Source organism: Lolium rigidum, chromosome 3, assembly GCF_022539505.1.
Source record: "Lolium rigidum isolate FL_2022 chromosome 3, APGP_CSIRO_Lrig_0.1, whole genome shotgun sequence".
Lineage (NCBI taxonomy): Eukaryota > Viridiplantae > Streptophyta > Magnoliopsida > Poales > Poaceae > Lolium > Lolium rigidum.
In genome coordinates this window covers 344716250-344738650 of record NC_061510.1, presented here as the reverse complement: position 1 = coordinate 344738650, position 22401 = coordinate 344716250, and the positions used below count along the sequence as shown (strand labels likewise).

Sequence of the window (22401 nt, the reverse complement as noted above, 5' to 3'; positions counted from 1 at the left end):
GTTGCCTGCCTGCGCGGCGGCGCCGCCGGCCACCGCCGAGAGCCGCGCCAGTGCCGTTGACAGGCGGTGGACGACGGACAAACGCCGCGCATTCACACGCTCTCCACTCGCCCCACGTCCACGCCAACGGCACCAATTTGGTTTTACCCATCGGATATCTAACTGACAGGTGGGACCCGCACGAAGCCGCATCGACCCCTTCCTTGTTACCGCGGGGCCACTCCACCTCTGGTCGTCGCAGTCAACCCGCGTCCAGCCAGCCCCCACATCCAAACACACATCAACAGAGACGCCACCATCGCCGCCTCACTGGCCACGGGCCCCATCCCCACGTGGACCCACCTGGCATTGAACCCGCGGGGCCCCACTTTCGTATTGAAAATCACTCGCCACCGCGCCACCGCGCACGCCACTTCCCTCCTCCGCGCAACGCAAGCAGCCGAGGAGCCGACGACGGTGACGCGAGCGCGCGCCCAGCCCCCAATCCCCAAATCCTGCGGCGCGCTTCGACCGACGGCGAGACGCGAGCTCAAATCCGACGCGCCCCCTCCCCATGGAGCTCACCATCTAGGCGCGGCTCGGCCCGTCGCATGGATCCAGATGTTCTCGTGGGGCCGTAGCAAGCAGTCCTCGCCCGCCTCCTCCTCCGGCCGCCGCGGCGACGCCCCCATGGACTCCGGCGGCAGCAGCCGCCGCAGCGGCGGCGGCAGCGGGAGCGGGAGCCGCGGACGGAGCCCGCGGCTGGAGCGCCGCAACGCCGCGAAGCACATCGAGTACGAGGCTGGCGCGGGCGCGGGGCCGACGTCCGTGTCGGCGTCCTGGTCCTCCTCGGCCTCGGCCTCGTCGGCCGAGCGCTCCCCGGGGGTCCGCCCGTCGCGCTCGCTCGACCTGGCGGCCAGGGGCGGCGGCGGCGGCACGGACTTCCGCATCAGCGGCAGCGGGGAGGGGGAGGTGGACGAGCTCTGCCGCAGCCTGGGGCTGTCGGGCCCGGAGGACTTCGCCATCCCCGTCGCCGCCTGGGAGGCCCGCAAGGCGCGCTCCAGCAACGACCTCCTCTCCCGCGCCGCCCGCCCTGACACGTCCAATCCCCCTTGGCAGACCCCGCCCCTGTCGTCCGCACCACCTCCGCCCCCGACGCCCCGTGGCCCGTGCTCCTCTCCTTCCCCGACCCCATTCCCGAGGAGTCCATCCACTCGTCCGCCACCTCCACCGCCACCGACTCCGTGGAGGAGCTCACCCTTCCACCGCCAGCGGAATCCCCCAAACCCACCCCTGCGGCTGCCCTTACGGCGCACGTCGCGGGCCTGTCCCTCCTCTCGCCGAGAAGGACAACCGGGGAGGTCGGGATCCGGGGCGTCCGGCCGCCCCTGCTCTCCCCGCCTCCACCGATCACGGGGCTCGCACCGCCACCGGTGAGGCAGCCGTCTGTGGCTGCGACCGTGAGCGGATCGGCCTGGGACATCGTGAACTCCTTTGCTCCCAGGGAAGAGAATCACAGTGAACTACGGATGTCTTACCAACATGTCGATTCACCTCACGTGTCAGACACAGAGGAGGAGGAGACCCACGAAGGATTCGCAGGAGCTGAGGGAGAGCATAGAGAGTGGAGGGTAGGAGAGACCTTCGAAGGGTTCACCGGGACATCCTCGCTGTCGACAACCAACGATGATGATGCATCGAGCACGAATACAGAGCCCGTGTTCAACATCTCGCCCAATGGCAAGTTCAAGCGGAACATCAAGTCATGGATGCGTGGTGCGCTTCTGGGGAGTGGCTCATTCGGGACCGTGTACGAGGGGATCAGTGAGTAAGTGCTAATTCTTAACTGACATTTGATTGTCCGTGCATCCCCTGCGTTTTTTCTTTCTCATGGATCCATGGAGGTACTGCAGTCTTCTGTCTAATTTAGGGATAACATAAAAGTCGACCTGTTATTTGCCTCCCAGTATGGTTAATTTGATTAAAGATAAGCTTAGATAGTTCAAAAAACCATGGTATGCCATTGCTAGGACGGAACTGGCTCCTCTAACGTTCAGAAGGCAAGTCAGGAAAAACAACGAAGCAAAGTCAGGGAATTGAAGTATTAGTACCCTATTATATACACTAATTAATTACTATAGGTAATTACTGTAGTCATAAAAAATTAAACTAAGTTTTATTACTGGCTCCTCTAACGTTCAGAAGGCTTGTCTAACTTTCCTTCTACAAGTCAGAGGATCCAGTTCCTGCTAGGACTTGGGTGCTTTTTTGCAGCTCATCATTTAGTATGTAGGGTTTTACAAGTACACATCATTATATTATGGTCATTCTACAAGTAGAGTACCAAACATCTATTTGATAAGTACTTGCGTTGTTGCTTGGTATGGGCTGTGCAGCTCATCATTTAGTATCTAGACTAGAATTTACAAGTACACAACATTATATCATGGTCATTGTACAAGTAGAGTACCAAACATATATTTTGATAAGTACCTGCTTTGTTGGCTTGTTGCTTGGTTTGGGGGTGGGGTGCTCAAAGAGCAATTCTGATATGAGATGGTCTGTTTATTTCGTAAAAAAAGCATTTACCTTACACACATGAGCATGGAGTACTAAAAATATAATATGGGCGACACTCAACTTTAGCCCTTCAAACCTTACATCTGTACTATACACACCTTACTAGCTTCTGGGAGTAGGAACACTTAGAGTTGTACAATAATGCCCGTTCTGTAATTTAGAGCGACCATGCGAGTGAGCAGAGCACTTGAAGTGTTACTGATATAGTAATTAATCTGGTACTGGTATAACAAATGCTGATTTGCTGATGGCATACATCTCTACATGTTCTGACTATGATTATTGATAAGTTATAAAGCTCACAGTAATCTGGGCAGACTTGGGATGGAGTTGAGTCTGTTCTCTACATGACTCGTACAGTACTATGAGTAATGGTTACATACAACAACAGCAAAGCCTTTTTTCCTAAGCTAGTTGGGGTATGCTAGATATGAAACCCAAGGGAAACATAAGAAAACCAAAAAAAGGATAGAGAAAAAGAAGAGCAAGTAAATTAAGATTCCGGCACATGGATCGCTGATTTCTATGCGGTCCTATCATGAGTAGTGGTTACATAATGATTTATATTGTTATTACTGTTTGGCTGATATAGGGAGAACTAAGATGGTCTCCTTAGTATGGTATTTATACAAAAGACAATACTGTAGTTTGACCTTTACTAACCAAGCTTGATTCATATCAACTCTTGGCACCAGTAGTCCTAATATGCTGCCATGGCCTACAAAGAAGCTTTTCCTGCTGTACCATTGATAAATTTTTAACATAATATATTCATTGTTATCTGTTGTCGAATATTTCTGCAGTGAAGGTGCGTTTTTTGCTGTTAAGGAAGTGTCTTTGCTTGACCAAGGAAGCAATGCACAGCAGTCTATTCTAGCACTCGAACAGGTTAGCTGCTGTTCTTTGTATTAATCATGTGATGTCAGCTGTTGTGTATCTCGCGTTTCACATGCTCTGATATCATTTAAAGCTCTATTTTTCACTGTTCATGCACAGCTCTGATTTTATGTCTTTTGCTTCTTAGGAAATCGCTCTGCTTAGTCAGTTCGAACATGAAAATATAGTCCAGTATTATGGAACTGACAAGGTATATTCCACACTCCTTTTGATGTTACTTGGTTATGCATCCCAATTCTAGAATTTATTTGATTTAAGTAATCATTACTTCTGTATGCTAGCAATAATGTTTAAACTTATGCAGGAAGAATCGAAACTTTACATTTTTATTGAGCTTGTTACACAAGGTTCTCTTTCATCTCTCTATCAGAAGTATAAACTACGTGATTCACAAGTCTCTGCATACACAAGACAGATTCTGAATGGATTAGTCTATCTCCATGACAGAAATGTGGTCCACAGGTATATTGCTGCTCTTCTTCTGATTTATGTTGGAAATAATCAGTGCTTAAAATCCTGTTTCCATAGCCGATAAATTTTGTCCTTTGATCCTCGTTTTCAACAATGAATAATGTGGAGCGGGAAATATGAAGTTTTGATCCCATGTGTCATGCACTTATAATGTGAATAGCACAACATATAAGGGAGCAAATCTACTTTCCAACAGTCAGTGTCTGCTCCACCTCTTAAGAAGGTGGTTTCCAGCCATCCACTATAGGCTCCTGGAGGTTAAGTAGGTTCTTTGGGCTTATAACCAAATAAAGCTCTTTTTATATTGGACCAGACCCTGTATTGGACCTTATAACTTCTTTCTTTGTGTTCTTTTTTGTGCCCTCGTAAAGGTAGGTGAAAAATAAGCAAAAAAATAAAGGAAAGAGATAAAGAGGTTGACCATAGAATTACCAGTCTTTAGAGTGGCCAATCTAAAATTGCATTTAAATCGATGCCAAATATTTGGATGATCCTCAACTTTTCCTTCATACAGTACTTTTGATTAATTGAGACAATTTTTTGTACTCAGAGATATCAAATGCGCCAATATATTGGTTCATGCAAATGGATCGGTGAAACTTGCGGATTTTGGATTGGCAAAGGAGGTGAGCTTTCTTGCTTCTATGATGTTATTTGTACTTCTTCAAATGACAAATTGTCTTATGTTCAACTTTCTTGCTATTCAGATGTCTAAAATCAATATGCTGAGATCATGCAAGGGAAGTGTTTATTGGATGGCACCTGAGGTAAAACTATTCTTATCAGATTCAAATTATCAAATTTTGATGTTATTTTGCAATATTGCAGTAGTGATTGTGGGTATCCCTTACTAAGAACACAAGTTCTAAATGCACCTTCCCACTTTCAGGTTGTTAATCCGAGAAAAACATATGGGCCGGCAGCTGATATGTGGAGCCTTGGCTGCACTGTGTTAGAAATGCTAACCCGCCAAATACCTTATCCTAATGTGGAGTGGGTATGTCATATTTCAACTTCATTGGTTTTGATTACATTTTTTAAATATGTTGTGCTGTAATTGTACATAGTATTAAAGAAAAGAATTTTGAAATTAAGTTGCAGAAAAATTGCAATTCCCTATATGAGTTTGTATTAAATATGCAGTAGGATGCCAGCAGATCATTGTCCTTTTTGTTTAAAGAAATTGATGTTGGGATTTGGGATCTGTCCATGCACTTGCTGTTACAGAACATGGGGAAATCATCACCTTTCCCCCTTCCAAGCCTGAAGCATTATAAGATAGCTCTTGTATTTGTATTTGGCAATTATATCAATGATAACCTTATGCATTTAAAGTTTTATTAATTAAATAAGTTGGACCTGCTGCTGATTGAACCATTGTCTCTTTTTTCCTTTTTTTATTATTGCAGTAAAGGTTGCACATTATTAGTGTGTGTGATCATTTTGGCTCTAAAAATAAGAATGTGTGCGTATGCGCCTGTGTGTATGATTATCTTTGTATGGAGTGCACTTCTCTCAAAATAGTGTTAGGTGTAACTCTTCGAATTTTAACCTACTTGGTAGTGTTCTTTGGCTCTCAGCTATGTGTTTATTTTGACTTGGCTCTGAACTAATGTTGCTTCGCTACTTGTAGACAAATGCTTTCTTTATGATTGGAAGAGGAGAACAGCCTCCCATGCCCAGCTACTTGTCTAAAGAAGCCCAGGACTTCATCGGCCAGTGTGTAAGAGTAGATCCAGAGGAGCGGCCTACTGCCTCAGAACTTTTGGCGCACCCATTTGTTAACAGGCCACTGCGAGCTTCTTTTGATTCTTTGTCTCCTCCGACCAATAGGCAATAGTATGATAGTGTGGTGTCCCTGTTTGTGCAACCTCGGCTCAGCTCCTGAATAGGTAAGCTGTTCATTTATGCGAAACGAATGGATAAGCTTCCTAGATGTTAGCACCAATGTTGCCCCCCTATTGCACCCATTTTATCACATAGCTGATGGTCTATTGTTTTGCAGATCTTCAAGATCTCCAGTCATGGTGCCATACGTTAGGAGGTTGTGTAGTTAAATAGGATTGGTGAGCTCGAGCATTGACCATGTTTCTTGGATTGTTTATGTATTTTTTTTCCATAGGCAAAGCCTTTTTTTTTCTTGAGGACAATCAATAGATTTTGTACAACTTAGCAGGAAATAGTTGGAATTGCGGTTATGTTAGGATGACCCGGTGTTTGTAAATGCTTGACCTCATCATTCTTTACCCCATGGCTCCTGAAATCAACCGGGGCATTATATTGCCTGGTATTCTTTACTCATATAGTGAGTGGAAAATTGCAATTTTCTGGTGTAATCACTTATCTGCAATTTTGTTTGGCTAATCTGCTTTATGTATCATCGAATGAGATGCTAACTGTAGTAAGCAGTCCCCTGCAGGTAGTAAGGTACCCTGAAACCTGGAGAGAATAGTGGAATAGAGGATCAAGATCCCATTTGGTTTACTACTGTGATTAACCTGTCCATTAGTAGCACTAATTCGCACATGGTGGTCGGCCGCTGCATAACTGCGGCTTGACTAAACAGGGGACAGTGTAGGTTAATTCCTTCCGTAAATAGAGCGTGCTTTACTCCATTCGTTGAATTTCGCGGAGTGGAGTTTGAGATTGGATTTGCCGAAGCGTTCTTTCGAAGGATCCATGGCCTTCAAACAGGAAAACACAGAATCTATTCGCAAAAAAAAAAAAAAGTTAAAACACAGAACCAAGTGCGCTCTAGTAGTGTACCACGAGTAAACAATCGCAATGAAAGGCTGATGAATCGACCATTTTAGATTATCAAGATGGTCGACAGCTCCTGGCAAAGGGGCTCGTCTTGTGCTGCACCACAAGTTAGCAACCGCGTGCCTGTAGCCTCGCTACAAAGTGTAGTCGTAGCCATGGCCCGTACGTGGCCATACGATACGGATGACGGACTGGGCGCCCAGGGCTCGAGCCCTGTCGCGGTCGATGCCGCGCGCGTCTGCTTCGTCTCGCGGTTTTGTCCTGCCTGCTCGTGGAAGTCGTGAGAGCCAGCCACACCAGTGCCCGCGGCGACGGCGACACGGCACGCACCGCGCGCCCGCAAAACCCCAAACGGGCACCGCATCGGCCCAGCCCGGCCCAGAAATCAAAACTACTAGCACGCGGCACGAAGCGCGCGAGCCCCTCCTCTTCCTCGCTCTCGGCCTTGGCACGTTGTACGCAGTCCTCTTTTTTTTTTTTTCCTGTACGCAGTCCTCCTGGTTGTACTGTATACGCCGCCGCACGGCAAACCAGGCGAAATCCCAGCGCACATCACGTGTGCCGCGCCCGTTCCGTCCGTTCGTCCGGGGGCAATAAAAAAAAGGCGAGCGAGCGAGTAAATTGCGCGGGGTATTAGCTGTAGCGGCCGCGCTTATTCCGGCGCAGGACGAGACACGCGGTTGCCGCATGCCCTCACCGCCCACCCGCGCCATCAGCGTGTGTACTCCACCACCGCTGCCGAAGCAAGCACCGAGGCCGAGGGCGGAAAGGGGTGCCGGTGCCGACCTGGCGCGCGCGCGCCGCCCGAGGATCTGAGCTGGAGCTAGCCCTCGAGGAGGGCGCCATCACTCATCGCCATGAGGAAGGCGCAGCAGCAGCAGTACGGGCAGGAGAGTAAGGGGACGCCGGCGCCGGGGGTGGTGGCGTCGCCCGCCTCCAGCTTCCGCCAGCTCGACGACGCCTTCCTGCAGGTCAGTCAACCGCCACCCGAACAAACCATCTCGCCACGCTTTATCTTTCCGAGTCGTAGGGACTGAGGATCAATCCAACAGTCTTACACGTCTGAGGTTTCTCTGCTCTGCCGGCGTTCCATACTTCCATCGCCGGGCCGCTCTGCTCGTGCACGTCCTGCCCAGCGCCGCGGCCGCGGCCGCCTGCTGGGTTCCCGACTTACTCCGCTGCAGTTTCTTCCTTTCTTCCTAGAGCAACCCGCTTCGTTGCAGTGCAGTCGCTCAGGAGATTTCCTGCATGCTTTAATTCTGATAAAACACAGGCTCGTAACTGACGCCTGATATTTAGGATGGGGATCTGAATTTTCCAGCGACGAAGCCGAGTGTTCAGCGCCGCGTTCGCAATCGAAATGGATTACGATAAATATTAAAATTTCATGGCTACTTTTTCATGCAAGGTTATCATCCAATTAATAATGAATATGCCACATTCCAACAGAAGCTAATCCACTCTTCTCACCACTACTCGTTCAAAACCCCGAGTGCTGGCTGGCTGAGATTAGAGCATGAATTTTACACACATGCTGCCATGTCAAGTGAAATAATCCGTATGGAGGAGGAGGAGGAACCGGTATGCATGTGACATGTAATTTGATAGATTTATCATGTCTCCATGATTAGAATGCAGTTGATAAGGCGACAAGCTTAAAAAAAATGTCCCTATGCTGGATTTTTTTAGCATCAAAATTTCAACTAAAGTCCTTGCTCTCAATAGAATGGGTACAAAGATTACAATATATGCTTTCTATTTAACAACCCGTGTGGCAAAATTCAACGAGGTTCGTGATGAACAAGGATGCGCTAGCTGCTTCCCGATTGTATAACTACCGTAATGGTACACCAGATGTACATTTGTACTACAAGTCTGTACAAACTTCTACATTTGTCAGAATGTTGATTTATACACTCCGCACAGCAAATTTTCTCAGCAAAAAACACGAGATGTACATTCCGTTAGATTTCTATTAAAAGTATGCATCAAAGCTGAATGGAATATATATAGCTACCTTCATTTTCCACGAATTTTAATTGTATCTTGCTATGGATTTACAACTCCTAAAATAAAATAAAATAAAATGTCTATGTTTGTAGTGCTAAATATGGATCCAAAACTCAACCACAAACTTTCTTACTTCTTAGTATCCAATGCTAGCCTGCATACTGATGTTCCCTTCTTTTACTGAAAATATCTTTCCTAGTTGGTTATGCATATACCTCTACACCAGCTACTTTTTTGCTCCCATTACTGTGAATCAGAACACAGTCTGTCCTACTTTCACTTATTACCTGTTGACTTCGTGTTCATTTTTTTATTGCGTAGGATTTACTTTTTATATCTTTTTTTGTTTGTTTCAGAAACAAACAAAAATCTGGCTTGGTGAAGTTCTCCATCTTAGGTTTGATGAAGACATTTTGGTCGCTGACCTTCTTGGTGATGGAGAGTTGCTGTAAGATTCTTGTTTCTTCCCCAGTCCTTCATATATGAACAAATGCTTAATGCTCTGCATAATTTTAGTATGTAGAGCACTTCCTAGCATGGAACTCGGTATTACTTCATAGGATTTTGTAAGAATTTTACTGGTGTCGTGTGCAACTATTGATGTCTATATTTGTAAAAAAATGATACTCCCTCCGGTCCTAAATATAAGCCATATAGTTTTTGGCACGGAAATTAAGAAACACACTTTTGGGAAAAATTACACCTTGTTTGGTTAGGATTAACCCTAGGCAATTAACGTGGGCCAATAGAGGACTTTGTATAAGCTAAGAAAACATAATCGAATCACTAAAAATATTTTTCATACAAGTGGAGCAACGTAGTAAACCTTATATTATGGAATTTTTCTCAAAACACTATATGGCTTATATTTAGGACCGGAGGGAGTATCTATGATCTCAGTGGCTGATATTCTTTAGCTAATACCTAATAGTTTTTCATGGGGTCACTGATTCACTAGATGCTGCATCTATCAACAACTACCGACAGTAGATGTCCAAAAAAACCTACAGAGATGCATTGAAGCAATTTATATTTGGAGTACTGATGATCGAAACTATCTCTAGCTGTTATCACCGTATTTATCTAAAAAATCAGCTTTGTGCATCTACATTTCCCTTTAGGATCCGAGTTAATTATGTGGTTTCCATAGTATTGAATTATGCATGCGTTTTCTTTGTCTAGCTGAATTGTCATACTAGCTACCTTATTTTATATGGAAATAATCCAAGTAGTTCCATGTTCTGACACTTCTTTTATTTCATTAACTATCGCTAACGTTTTTTTTTATTCTGCTTGTTATATGTATGCTGACAGATTTCAAGTTTCGAAATTATTATGGAAAAGGCTGCTGAGAAAGAACAATGAACAGCTCAAACAATCAAAAGTTTATATGTATGAGAGAACTTCTTTTGGTAAAAGCAATGGGAAATATATGCCCTATCCAAAGGTCGACTCGTTTCTAAAGGTATTGGTAATTTCATGTCCCTTTGATGCTGGTTAGTACCCCTCGACGCGCATAATTGGAGACCTGTCCAAAGATTCCACCTCACAGTTTAGCAGTCCCCCTCTTTTCCCCCAGAAAGAGGCAATGTCATATCATTTACTGGCTTGATATTTCTTTTCTGAAAGGGCATCTTATCATAATATTTTTTCTTTTCCAGATATGCCAGATTCTTGGTTTAGCTGGGATTGATTTGTTTACACCTTCCGACGTGGTCGATAAAAGAAATGTACGGAAAGTCTGTATGTGCATACGTTCTCTATCTAAAAAGGCTAGTATGATGCACCTTAATGTAAGTCCTAGATTTGAATGCAACCTATCTAAACAGTTCTTTCAGCCTAATTACTGTTGATCAATGCAAGCTGTATTGTTAAAACGAATATTTCTGCTGCCTGGTGGCAGGTGCCTGATTTTGATATTGTAACTCGCACAATAGCCATGCCCAACTATATTGTTGGAGGCATCCGCAAAAGTCTGGAGCAACCGCAGCGCAGTTCATCCTGGTCGAGTGGACACAGTCCGCGTGCCAATTCTGAAGTATGGCATCATCTTGCAAACTCTCTGAATACGATTTCTTTACTTTGCTTTGCATGCTCTAGCTGACTAATCATGTGCTTAACATTAATACTGTTCGTTTCATCGCCATTTTCGACAGAGCATATTTGGAGAACAGAACGGGGACACACAGTACGACTCTGATGAAGCAGAGAGCAAAATCTTTCCGCTAGAACCTCAGAACTCTGTTGGCGAAGACGATGCTGCTGAGCTTCTGCAATTAGGAAAAGCCCACAAGGAAGCACGTGAAGGCTATGGAGATAACGGTCATGACATCCCTGAAGAGAAGTCGCTAGCTGAATCAGTGGGATCGCTTGACTTTGGCGGTATGGACATGGATTCTGTGGATTCAGCACCCTCTCAGAACGACCAACTGCGCCGTTGTTCTGCTGAATCTTCAACAAACGGTCATTTAGTGTTTGACAGTAGCAAGATTGATCTGGATGCTCCTACGGCCGAAGTTTCTGAAATGATTCGTGATGGACATATCGAACCTTCGCATTATTCTGTTGAGGGAAGTGGCGAAAGATTCGCTGATAATCTGCAGAAAGAAGGTGACAACGACCTCCAGAAGGATACTAGCACCACTGATCAACAGTGTAATGCTCCCGCCTGTGACAGGGAATCCGTATGTTCAAGCTATGAAGAACCGAAACTGGGATTAAACGGAGAGCCACCTGAGTCGAGGTTGAGTTCAGAGTCAGGTTTAACCCCAGGAGTTACTAAGGGTGGCCAATTGCCAGCAGCTTCTGAAGATGATACCACGAGCCAAGGGCTGAAACATGAAATCAGCACTGGGGATCACATGGTACTTCCTTATATGTTAAGCATTTTTAGATACTATTCTTACAGTACTAACTTTTAAATCTGAGATGCTACGGAAACATGCTAAGAATTTCTTACCATCCAGGATTCTACCAAGTCTGAAGACAGAGCAGTGAAACCGCAAGATACAGTTGAGAACAAAAACACTGATGGTCATAAGACCGGGAACAGTGCTCCCAAACCTGGGAATAATGGGGTGCTAAAGTCAGTTGCTGGAGGAATCACGCTCGTTGGGGCGGTGTTCTTCATAGCTCATCTAAGGTATGTGAGCATTAGAGATTAATCTGACTTGACAAGCGTGGCATTCGCAGATCTTCTGAAACAATCCATTTGTGCTGCAGGAGAACCAAGGGGGCAAGCTTTACAGCAATTTTACCTTCACTTTCTAAAAAGTCAGTTCAGAGCGACTCGAGGGCAAAGAACGTAGACAACGGGAAGACAACCGAAGTGTACCCTGGCGGATGGCTGAAGGTCTAAGCGGGATGGGCATGCTGAATTGTTGATTGATAATTGGTCGCAGTTTGGAAGCTTATCGTGTAAATACATAGACCAAGCTAGTGACGTAAAATTAAAGGTGATATACAGAGACCAAGTGACCAGCGTTTTGTTTATAGTCGTAGCAGTTTTAAGCTTAGCCGCCTAGTTCGGTTATGTATGCTGCGTCAGGTGACATAAAGTTAAAGGTGATATATATACCGTTGCTCTTCCCGTGTAAAGAATTGTATAGATTATTAATCCAATTTTTGTTTGAAACCAAGGCTCCCCAAGCCTTTCCCTACACGAAAAACGAGCTACCGACAGCTTCTCGATTACAATGACCAATAGTCGCCCCACCAAAATCACTCATCTTCTTTCGGCAATCATCTATCACCACCAGATTAAGCACAGTCTGTACCACTTCCATCCAATCACTCTCGATCGAATGGATGCCCAAATGCTCAGCCACATCCCGTCCCATCCGCAGAGCTGGCGCCTCTGTCGATTGAACATCCATCGCAGATTGAATGAAATCACTTTTTGCTGCAATAAACATACATTTTGATTCCCGAATTAACCTCTGGTGCCTGAATCCACATCGAAAGCCGCATCAACGTTCATACCCGAAGCAAGGGAGAGATGCCGGTGTCTTCTTCTTTTCATGAACATTCCACTGTCGTTCCCACCAGATATAGCAACATGCAACCATAATCATATCACAGCTGCATTTGGTTCGCGCAATTCCACACCACCCGGTTTATCAGAACAGATCAATTCCTCGAGAATCGCAGTCCCTAATCGATCGCCAGGACATTACTCTCCAGACAACATATCTCCAAATCTCTCTTGAACAGTCACATAAGAACAGCATATGCGAAAAGTATCTTTGGCTCTTGGGCACCCAATACTCCTGCCATTTAAAAAAATAAAAAATCATACATATTTGTTTCAAAAAATCTAAAAAGTAAATATGGACATAGTAAAGGACATAACCTACAAGCGTGTAAAATTTTAATATGAAATTCTTTATATTGTAGGCTACACAAAAAAGAAAAAATATATTAAAATTTGGAGATTTGAAATATGCATATCTAGATCCACACGTGTCATTTTTGTGTAGCATAGAATATTTTATATTTGAAATTGAAATTTTGCACCTTTATGGGATAATTCATTGGCTACATCATGATTTTTTTCTATTTTTTTGAAGCATATAACTATTATTTTTATTTTTTTAAAAATAGCAGGTGCCTAGGAGCCAAAAATCTCCGTGTGCTTCAAATCTACGGGTTTAGTCTTACAAACTGGATAGAAAATTGGTGATTGCACGTGTCTATCTGTGCAATAACATGACGCTATAACATGCAAAACCCTCCAATTAGAGATATGAACTATTCCACTCTCCTCCTGTGCTCGGCATGACATTATGCATAATAAACAGATTTAACCGTAAAACATGTCTTTTGGTTAAAAACCATGCTATAAGATCACGTTGGCCAAATGAAGGAAGAGGGATTTGAATGATCCTCCCCGGCTGATCTCTAACGTGTTGTTCATCCCAACCTCTTGTTAACATATCGTTTAGTTCTTGAACCGTATTGAGTAAACACTGCCTCTTCTTGGTGTCACCGCTTTGTCTATTATGGCTCGAAGGGATCCACTGAACCGACGAAATGTTGGTCAACGAGACGTCATTTCAGCCAACATAATGATTTGCCAGGTGAAAGATGATCCTTTTTACTAGTATTGCTTTCAACAAATCACCTTATATGGATAATATTTGGCACTTAATTCATTATTAGGACCGTCCCCAACGAATGAAATGTTAAGGGCTTGTTTGATTCAAAAGAATGCCATAAGATTTTTTATTCTATGTTCACCATTTGATTTGTAGGATTGATTTTTTTTTTTAGAATACACCCTCGAAGTCATATAGAAGAAAGGCCAAAAATGGCCTGTACATCGCCAAAATGGCTACAATTTCACTCCACGATACAACGTCAAGAAGACCATTAATCCACTCCACGACACAAGACCAAGCGGTAAACAACACACCCTCTACAAACTCGATGATAAACAACTCACCGTACTCAACATACAACCAAGAATGATGAGAAGAGGAGCACATAGCTTCAGGACCGCATCACGAACCAAGCAAGACCTCGACTCCAAGGCAACCCGGACCAACGTACTTCCCCTCATGTGCCTAGAGAAGTGGGCGAGAAGGAGACATGATGGACTCGGGGAAGACGCTGAACAAGATGTGTCCGCATGCCGTACATTGCGCCTTAGAAGCACAAGCCAAGGGTTGCGGCCAACACCGAGGGCACATCAAATGCCCTGACTCCAATTGTTGCATCGGCTTCTCCCCTCGTGGCCTAAATGACGTCTTGAAGAAGATAACAACATTGTGGTGCCTCGCTGCCTGGTCCGACCACCGGACCTAGGGTTTCCCTCGACATCCAAGGGGAAGCGAGGCACAATGAAGTCCATGAACAAGCCTCCAAGAAGGAAATGGCACCAGTGGGCGTTGCCGTGTTCAGCGGACCATCGTCGAGCAGGGCCTTCACCCCGGCCAAACACCGTGACCACGAAGACGCCCGAGCTTGATTGGAGAAGGAAGGCGAAGAAGAAAGCAACCACCGCCGAGAGGAGAGGAACACCGACATAGTAGATGGGAGTTGACCACCTTTAAGCTCGCAGCTGGCGTCACCACCTCGGTGGCAGTCTGCCACCGCCACGAAAAAGCGCCACCACCCCCTTCAGCAATGGCAACGGATCCACGAGCCCGCCCAGGCCTTGGTTGGACCTAGGTCTGACGGCACCACCACATGGGCCACGCCTCCGTGCAGGGGAGCCGCTCCTCTACCATGGTCACACTGAGGCCGCCTGAACCACCGCGACGCCGTGGCGCTGAGATCCACCCTTCTCATGAAGTTGTTTGAGCAAAAACCGACATGTTTTGTGCCTCGTGTGAGAAAGAATAATTATGGTGGTAAATTATGGTGGAGTATATTTTCTTTAGACATTTTTTTAATCTTTTTTACGCACTGCACAAAAATTGTCGGTTGTATGTGAAACTGTAAGTTCCCACATAAAACATGTCTCTCTACGTACCAATTTTCTTACTACTGGATTTTTTAACCTTTTGGAATATTTTATAAAATACGGGTGCATGTTTTGAGTTTTCGTTAGATGACTGACTTTATGCGTGGGGGGTGTGAGTGGGTTGTCGCAGCGTAGCCGCCGAACTGCGCCGTGCAACAACTTACACGGCCGGGGCGCGCCTGGCGGAGGCGTGACGTGCCGACCCACGGCAGGCGAGGAACACGCGTGCACGCGCGAAGCGTGAACCACCATCCCGGCCCCGGGCTGGAACCTGCGGGACGCCACCGGCGGTGAGCAGATCGAGGTCCAAACAATCATCGTGCCACCGTCATCGGTCGGGAGAGACCCCTGCCGCTTTCCCACTGTGTCGCCTCGTGAAGCGAAAACGACCAATGATTTCTCCGTTAACAATAAAGCCCCCCACGCTATCGTCGTCCGCCGTGTCGTGCCATTGCCGCCCAGCACCACCGGCAGAAAGAAAACCGGGCACAGACAAAAAGCGTGCGCGAGCCGGAAAGCGATGTCGTGGACGACAGGGCAGGTAATTTTTTGCAAAAGAAAAGGATCAGGGTGTAGCGGAGCGCTCGTCCCGCATTGGCTTCGGGGAATCTGCTGTGCAACGGAAAGGCCACTGTGGCCGCATCGGAACCCCAATTCCGTCTTATCCCGATCGGGGCGAAAAGGAAGGAAGGGCAGCGAATCCACCAACCAACCAACCAGCCCGACGGGAGGGGAGACCCAAGTTGCAGCTGCGGTTGCGCCCCCAACCCACCCCCCGCCCCGCCCCGCCTACCTAAAATGGATTCAGCGCGCACCCGGGCAGTCCCCCGGGCAGCAGTCGCACAAGCAGCACGGGTCAATTTCGGTGTCCGGAGGAGTCAACTGCTCCGGTCGTCCACCCACGTCTCCACCACCACCCGCGCACTGGCGGCGGCGGCGGCGCGGATGGGGCTGGGCGCCTAATTGCGCAGGTTTTCCGGAGCGGAGAGCGCGGCGGCTGGCCAGACTGACTGGTAGGTGCCCCTCGCTCCCTGCGTGCGTGTTTCTGAGTGGATGTGCGTGTGTGGACTGCAAGCGCCGCGACGAACTGGTGACGGGAGTGTCAGATTCGGTACTGAATACTGCAGCTCGCTGCTGTTTCGAATTGTGAAGTTTATCCGTGTGAGTGTCGCTGGGATTCAGTTTCGCGTTCGCCTGTAGAGACGTCCACTTTGATTTCGCTAAGCCTCCGGTTAGTTCGTCAAATTAGGTTCTACAACATATGCTGTACCAGTCTTTTGCCAAAGCATGCGCTCCACAGAAACTGAGATTTCCGCGGTTTGGGAACTGTGGGATTTCAGGGGCTATCCGTATATATCCAGAGCTTTTGGGATCATCTCAGAGGTTTTTTTTTTTTTTTTTTTTTGGGCTTCGGTGATAACCAGCACAGATTAAGGTTTTCCCTCGTCCGTGAGGAGATTGGGGGCTCTCTTGTCCTGTTCCTGCTTACTGATGAAACAAGTGTGCCGTAGGCTGAGTCCAATTCAGCATTTGCACTCCAGATAACCACCTGGGGATGCTATTTCCAAATGTGGTACTACTTGATTCGTAGCCTTACAATCGAGTAAACAGCAATCGCTACTGGTTTATATTGTTGTACCAGCCCTCCTCCTTCTCTGTTCTCCACACTCATCTGATTTCGTACAAGGGTTAGGGTACATGCCTTGATCTATCTACCGCGCGCGGCGTTTATACTGATCTGAATTTTTTTTAACCAGGCACCTGGTGGATAGCTCATACTATGAGTAGCACCCCCATGTTTTCTAGCCAGGCAAGTTTTTCCAAGTCACGCCGTTGATGCCGTTGATGCGAAAGCTGCGGTAGAGGGAAGATGGAGCTGATCATCATCATTCTTGCTATAGCGTCTCTGCACCCATTCGCAGCGTCCGATCGCCAAGGTTTATCTACATGTCTATCATTTGTATACTTATTATCCATCCTTTTGGTGTACACTCAAAATCATTGCTGAGTTAAACAACATATAATGTTTTTTATTACTAACAAGGAAGTATATTTTTTTTCCTTAGGTGATGCGCTATATGACATGAAGCAGAAGCTGAATGCTACTGAGACACAGCTTACAGACTGGAACCAAAATCAAGTTAACCCCTGCACTTGGAATTCTGTTATTTGTGACAGCAGCAACAATGTTGTGCAAGTGTAAGTTGCCGTTTGCTTGATCTTTCTTGTCACCTTTTCTCCCTTTGTTTACTTTTAAATTCAGGCATGAATACCATAGCGAGGAGCTGGGGTTTAATAGCTTACATTCCATATCCATTTTCTAATAGCCATTAAGATATTTGACAATACAACTCCATGTGGGAGGTATCTCTTTGAGCATGTACTCATTATGGAACTATATGACAGTGACAGAAGCAGATTAAATTCCATTTCCTTTGTTTCCGTCTGTAACATTTGGTGAACCTCCATACGGTTTCCTTTGCCTTGTTATGCACATTTCTTAGTAAGACATCCAGTTTTTCAGTGAGTTAATCGTGCCTGATTTTCTCCTGCAGAACGTTGGCTTCGATGGGATTCACTGGAGTTCTGTCGCCAAGAATTGGAGAGCTTGAGCACTTGAATGTTCTGTAAGCGTACTTGTCAAGAACGATTAAATATCTTTGAGATTTTTAGTAGTTGCTGTGATGGAATAGCTACTGTATCTTACTCCCTTTTTGTGTAAATGTTAGTCTATTTTATGATTCAATAGGAATGAATGTGAGAATTACTATTAGATATTTCAGTGTTTCCTAGGTGAAGTGATGATCATCTTAATATGTCATGTCACCACACTCTCCAACTTTTGTTAATCCTTGTTGTAAATGATTTTGCAGGTCCTTGCCTGGTAACAAGATTACTGGTGGCATACCAGAGCAGCTTGGCAACCTATCTAGTTTGACAAGCTTAGATTTGGAAGACAACCTGCTTGTTGGAGCAATCCCAGCTTCTCTTGGCCATCTTACAAAGCTCCAACTCCTGTATGTATCAGTATTCTTAATCTTTAGTTTCATCAATGTCAACCAATTAACCTTCCCATTGACATTTATGTTCCTTAAACAGGATACTCAGTCAAAACAGTCTGAATGGGTCTATTCCTGATACCCTGGCAACCATCTCAAGCTTGACAGACATGTAAGCAGTAAAATAGTAATACTAATACCAGTGGTTTCTGTTAAAACTAGTCTAGGTCTTTTATTAATTCTTATCATATACCACTAACTTTTCTCTTCTTACGATGGCAGTCGATTAGCTTACAACAGCCTCTCTGGTCAAATACCTGCTCAACTATTTGAAGTTGCACGATACAAGTACTGTGATATCATTATAAATATAAGTCCATATTTGCTAATTTGAAGGTCTAACAACGGTTTGTTTATACCACAGCTTTTCTGGTAATAACTTGACTTGCGGAGCAAACTTTGTCAACCCTTGTGCATCAAGTACATCTTACCAAGGTAACAAGTCATAGTTTCCTTTTTTTTTCCAGGTCATATTTTCTGTTCTACATTGTATATCTATCAAATCGCAGAAAATGAGAGTCTTTGATTTGATGTATGTAAAAGAGTTTTGAGGTATATGCTAATTTTGTCACTTCTACAATAGGTGCATCCCGTGGTTCGAAAATAGGCATTGTCCTTGGAACAGTTGGGGGCGTGATAGGGCTACTCACCATAGGGGCTCTTTTTATTATCTGTAACGGAAGGAGAAAAGGCCATCTACGTGAAGTATTTGTTGATGTATCAGGTAGGGTATTTGCTGCTAAATTTGTTTTCATCATTCTGTTGTAGGTGAAGTATTTTTGCAGTCTTGATCTTTAGCTTACAAAATAAAGATGTGGTTCACACATTATAGTTTTATCATGTATCAAAACAAATATTTTCAAGCAAAAGTGGATTCCTTAGCTCAGCTTTGTTCATGGTAAACTATGGTTCACATTACTGGTTTATGTTTTGCTACACAGGTATTTTGTTACTGGCATATTATGCCTGCCGCACCAGTCGTAACATAGTTTCTGGATATATGGAAATAGTTTAGTGTCTAGCATCTTTTGCAGCATTTTAGTAGCACCATCTGTATTTTTTAGGCACCATATCAATCTATACAGTCACAATGTCAATCTTACAAGTTTGTAGTTGATGAGTTGCATTTGTATTGAACAACCTAATCTGATATGCTAGTGTATATTCCTCAAATGCAGAGGCTGGGAGATGTTTTTTTTCATTTAACTAACTAATCTAATAAATTTTCGTCCCTAGGTGAGGATGACCGAAGAATCGCATTTGGACAGTTGAAAAGATTTGCATGGCGAGAATTACAGCTTGCTACTGATAACTTCAGTGAGAAAAATGTTCTCGGACAGGGGGGCTTTGGGAAAGTATATAAAGGAGCACTTCCAGATGGCACTAAGATTGCGGTAAAGCGGTTAACTGATTATGAAAGTCCTGGTGGGGAGGCTGCCTTCTTGCGTGAAGTTGAACTGATTAGTGTTGCAGTTCACCGGAATCTTTTAAGATTGGTTGGCTTCTGTACAACCCAAACAGAACGTCTACTTGTTTATCCTTTCATGCAGAATCTTAGTGTGGCTTACCGTTTGCGAGGTACTTGCTTTCTTAACCAATCAACCACTTGATTCATCTCCTTGGAATCCTAGAGTTGTGTTGTATGAAGTTTCTCAGATCCTCAATAATGTGCTTATTTTCTTTCTCGTTCAATACCCTTTGCAACAGTCTTGAACATATAGGTTTTAAAGTTTTTCTATGGAGCCACAACCGAGGTCGTGGTAAATCCGTGTATTTGATCAGATTTTTTTTTCTGTTCTTATACACAACCTTTTGATAGCTCCTTATTGAAATCTATATTTCATACAAATGTAAGATGCCAGCGTGCATAGACTTGTTTCTAGTAAGTTCCAAAATGACCTAAACAATTACTTGGTAGGCGATATAAATCCTGAGTGAAGAATAGATAGACTAGTTGCAAGATCAAATAATCTTGTGAGTTATGCCGACTATGTAAGTGCTGAAAAGAAAGAAGAAAACGCTGGAGTTGTCACAATCAGTGAATTCTGACATCCAGTGTTTATTAAGTCATTAAGGAAACTATGAAATGCAATGATTTGCTTCTACATTCAGAACATGTCCTTACTTGTCTTTCAGCATGCTTTGTTTTTTTTGTGGACCATGCCATTACCTTTTCTACTTTTGGCCATATCTTATTACGTGTAGGCTAGTTGCATCAGTGCAGATTGTACTCTACTGATCCATGATATGTTGGAGTGAAAGTTGCCTACCAGTTTTTCTGTTGTCCACTTGTCCTTCCATTTGGATAGTCTCTTATGTGCCCCCTGTGTTAAAATGTTGAATGGTGCAGAATTTAAACCAGAGGAACCAATATTAGATTGGAACGCAAGGAAACGAGTGGCTATAGGCACAGCGCGTGGACTGGAGTACCTGCACGAGCACTGCAATCCCAAGATCATACATCGTGATGTCAAGGCTGCGAATGTACTTCTTGATGAAGGTTTCGAACCAGTTGTCGGCGACTTTGGCTTGGCAAAGTTGGTGGATGTACAGAAGACATCTGTGACGACACAAGTCCGTGGGACTATGGGTCACATTGCACCTGAATATCTGTCCACAGGGAAGTCGTCTGAGAGAACTGATGTTTTCGGTTATGGTATAATGCTTCTTGAAGTGGTCACTGGACAGCGTGCCATTGATTTTTCACGCTTGGAAGACGAAGATGATGTGTTGTTACTTGATCATGTAAGTATAGCCCACCTCCACTAGCACTCCCTCTAACCTTAATTGCCCTGAACTTTGTGGGGACTTTGTCGCAGTGCTTGAATGAACATGCGTGCATTCTTGGTAGAGTACCGCTACATTTGTTAGAAACTTAGAATAAATCCGTGATGGCTGGGCATGTGATCTGAGGTGCAGGTCAGGAAGCTGCAAAGAGAAGGGAGGCTCGATGACATTGTCGATCGGAACTTGAACAACAACTTCGACAGGCAGGAGGTGGAGATGATGATGCAGATTGCGCTGCTGTGCACCCAAGGGTCACCTGAGGACCGCCCCTCCATGTCGGAGGTGGTCCGGATGCTCGAAGGGGAAGGCCTTGCCGAGCGATGGGAGGAGTGGCAGCAGGTCGAGGTGACGAGGAGGCAGGACTACGAGCGGATGCAGCAGCGATTTGACTGGGGCGAGGACTCCATCTACAACCAGGATGCAATTGAACTGTCCACGGGCAGGTAGCAACATCAGATTGCTGTAGGTTGGGTTTCCATCGCAGATTCGCAGTGGCAACGATGCCATTCTTGGTAGCGAAACTAGCAGTAGTCGTATATATATTGTGGTAAGTCAGTGTTGCTGACTGTATATTATACTGTGTGTAATTAAGGATGATATAAGAACCATCGATTTGTGTTGCCGGAGGTGTTAGCTAGGCAGCCAGCCTCCATTCTGTAGAGTGAAAAGTAGAGATGCTTGGCGAAGCCGAGCACATACCCTGTTTCGTGCATCACGTGCTTGTGTAGGAGTAAGTAAATTGATTGTCTGAGCCACCATTGTGAGGTGGAAGTCTAAAGACCACAGAACAAAGGAGTACTAGTAGCAACTATTTTTTCTCAATTATGAAAAGCAACAAGAACATCTTGATTTATTTCAGTGGATAATTTAGCTTGGTTTACAAAGACAAGCCAAACCATACTAGTACTACGTGAAACCAGATTAATCGATGCACACACCTGTGCTTGCAAGCTGACTTCAAGTGCTACCGGTTATTGCTCTTTAAACTTCTAGAATTAGTTTGTATTCATTGGGAAGTTGTACTTGGTGTTGCATTTCTCTGCATTATGCAACTGGTAATGATGACCGTCCAAAATTTACCTTTTGTTCATGTCTTTTTTGGTGGCGGTGTCTGGGCACCTTTGGGTACAAGAGTGAAAAAATTGTCACTATCTGATGGAAGTCACGGCCATGCTTGAACCTACCATGGGTCTCTCACCATCGACATGGGCCGACGATGTCATCGCAGTGCCTCTTCGACAAGCTCGGTCTTGCCCGTGAGCGCACAACCACCTCTTTGATCCTAGTTGCCAACTTTGTCGGCGGAGCCTCCTAGTACTGTCCAATATGCCTGCGTGTTTTCCCATCTAGGCAGCTCCCATTCCAAGTCGACGGAGATCCCGGTAATGC

General features: G+C 45.1%; 2 protein-coding genes and 1 pseudogene across 2 annotated transcripts; all 3 read left to right on the top strand.

The window, feature by feature from the left end:
* The first annotated feature begins 496 nt into the window (after positions 1-496).
* Positions 497-6250, top strand: LOC124703980 (annotated as a pseudogene).
* A 1282-nt stretch (positions 6251-7532) lies between these two features.
* On the top strand, positions 7533-12338 carry LOC124703981 (protein OPAQUE10-like). Its single transcript, XM_047236212.1, has 8 exons — positions 7533-7661; positions 9057-9148; positions 10015-10165; positions 10362-10493; positions 10604-10738; positions 10857-11564; positions 11667-11842; positions 11923-12338. The coding sequence occupies exons 1-8, from the start codon at positions 7548-7550 to the stop codon at positions 12056-12058; spliced, it is 1644 nt and encodes a 547-aa protein (XP_047092168.1). The 5' UTR covers positions 7533-7547; the 3' UTR covers positions 12059-12338.
* A 4585-nt stretch (positions 12339-16923) lies between these two features.
* LOC124703979 (LRR receptor kinase SERK2-like) lies at positions 16924-21865 on the top strand. The gene is made up of 11 exons (XM_047236211.1): positions 16924-17103; positions 17233-17365; positions 17722-17793; positions 18040-18183; positions 18266-18337; positions 18448-18513; positions 18590-18660; positions 18809-18949; positions 19462-19803; positions 20576-20970; positions 21145-21865. Exons 1-11 carry the CDS (start codon positions 17037-17039, stop codon positions 21457-21459), a joined length of 1818 nt encoding a protein of 605 aa, XP_047092167.1. The 5' UTR covers positions 16924-17036; the 3' UTR covers positions 21460-21865.
* The last annotated feature ends 536 nt before the right edge of the window (positions 21866-22401 follow it).

Excerpts from the sequence above, each read along its gene's own strand:
- LOC124703981 (XM_047236212.1), top strand. The coding sequence starts at position 7,548 with ATGAGGAAGGCGCAGCAGCAGCAGTACGGGCAGGAGAGTAAGGGGACG. Across the intron at positions 10,739-10,856 it reads GTCCGCGTGCCAATTCTGAA|AGCATATTTGGAGAACAGAA; the intron begins GTATGGCATCAT and ends CATTTTCGACAG. Across the intron at positions 11,565-11,666 it reads TCAGCACTGGGGATCACATG|GATTCTACCAAGTCTGAAGA; the intron begins GTACTTCCTTAT and ends CTTACCATCCAG.
- LOC124703979 (XM_047236211.1), top strand. The coding sequence starts at position 17,037 with ATGGAGCTGATCATCATCATTCTTGCTATAGCGTCTCTGCACCCATTC. Across the intron at positions 17,104-17,232 it reads CGCAGCGTCCGATCGCCAAG|GTGATGCGCTATATGACATG; the intron begins GTTTATCTACAT and ends TTTTTTCCTTAG. Across the intron at positions 17,794-18,039 it reads CTTGAGCACTTGAATGTTCT|GTCCTTGCCTGGTAACAAGA; the intron begins GTAAGCGTACTT and ends ATGATTTTGCAG.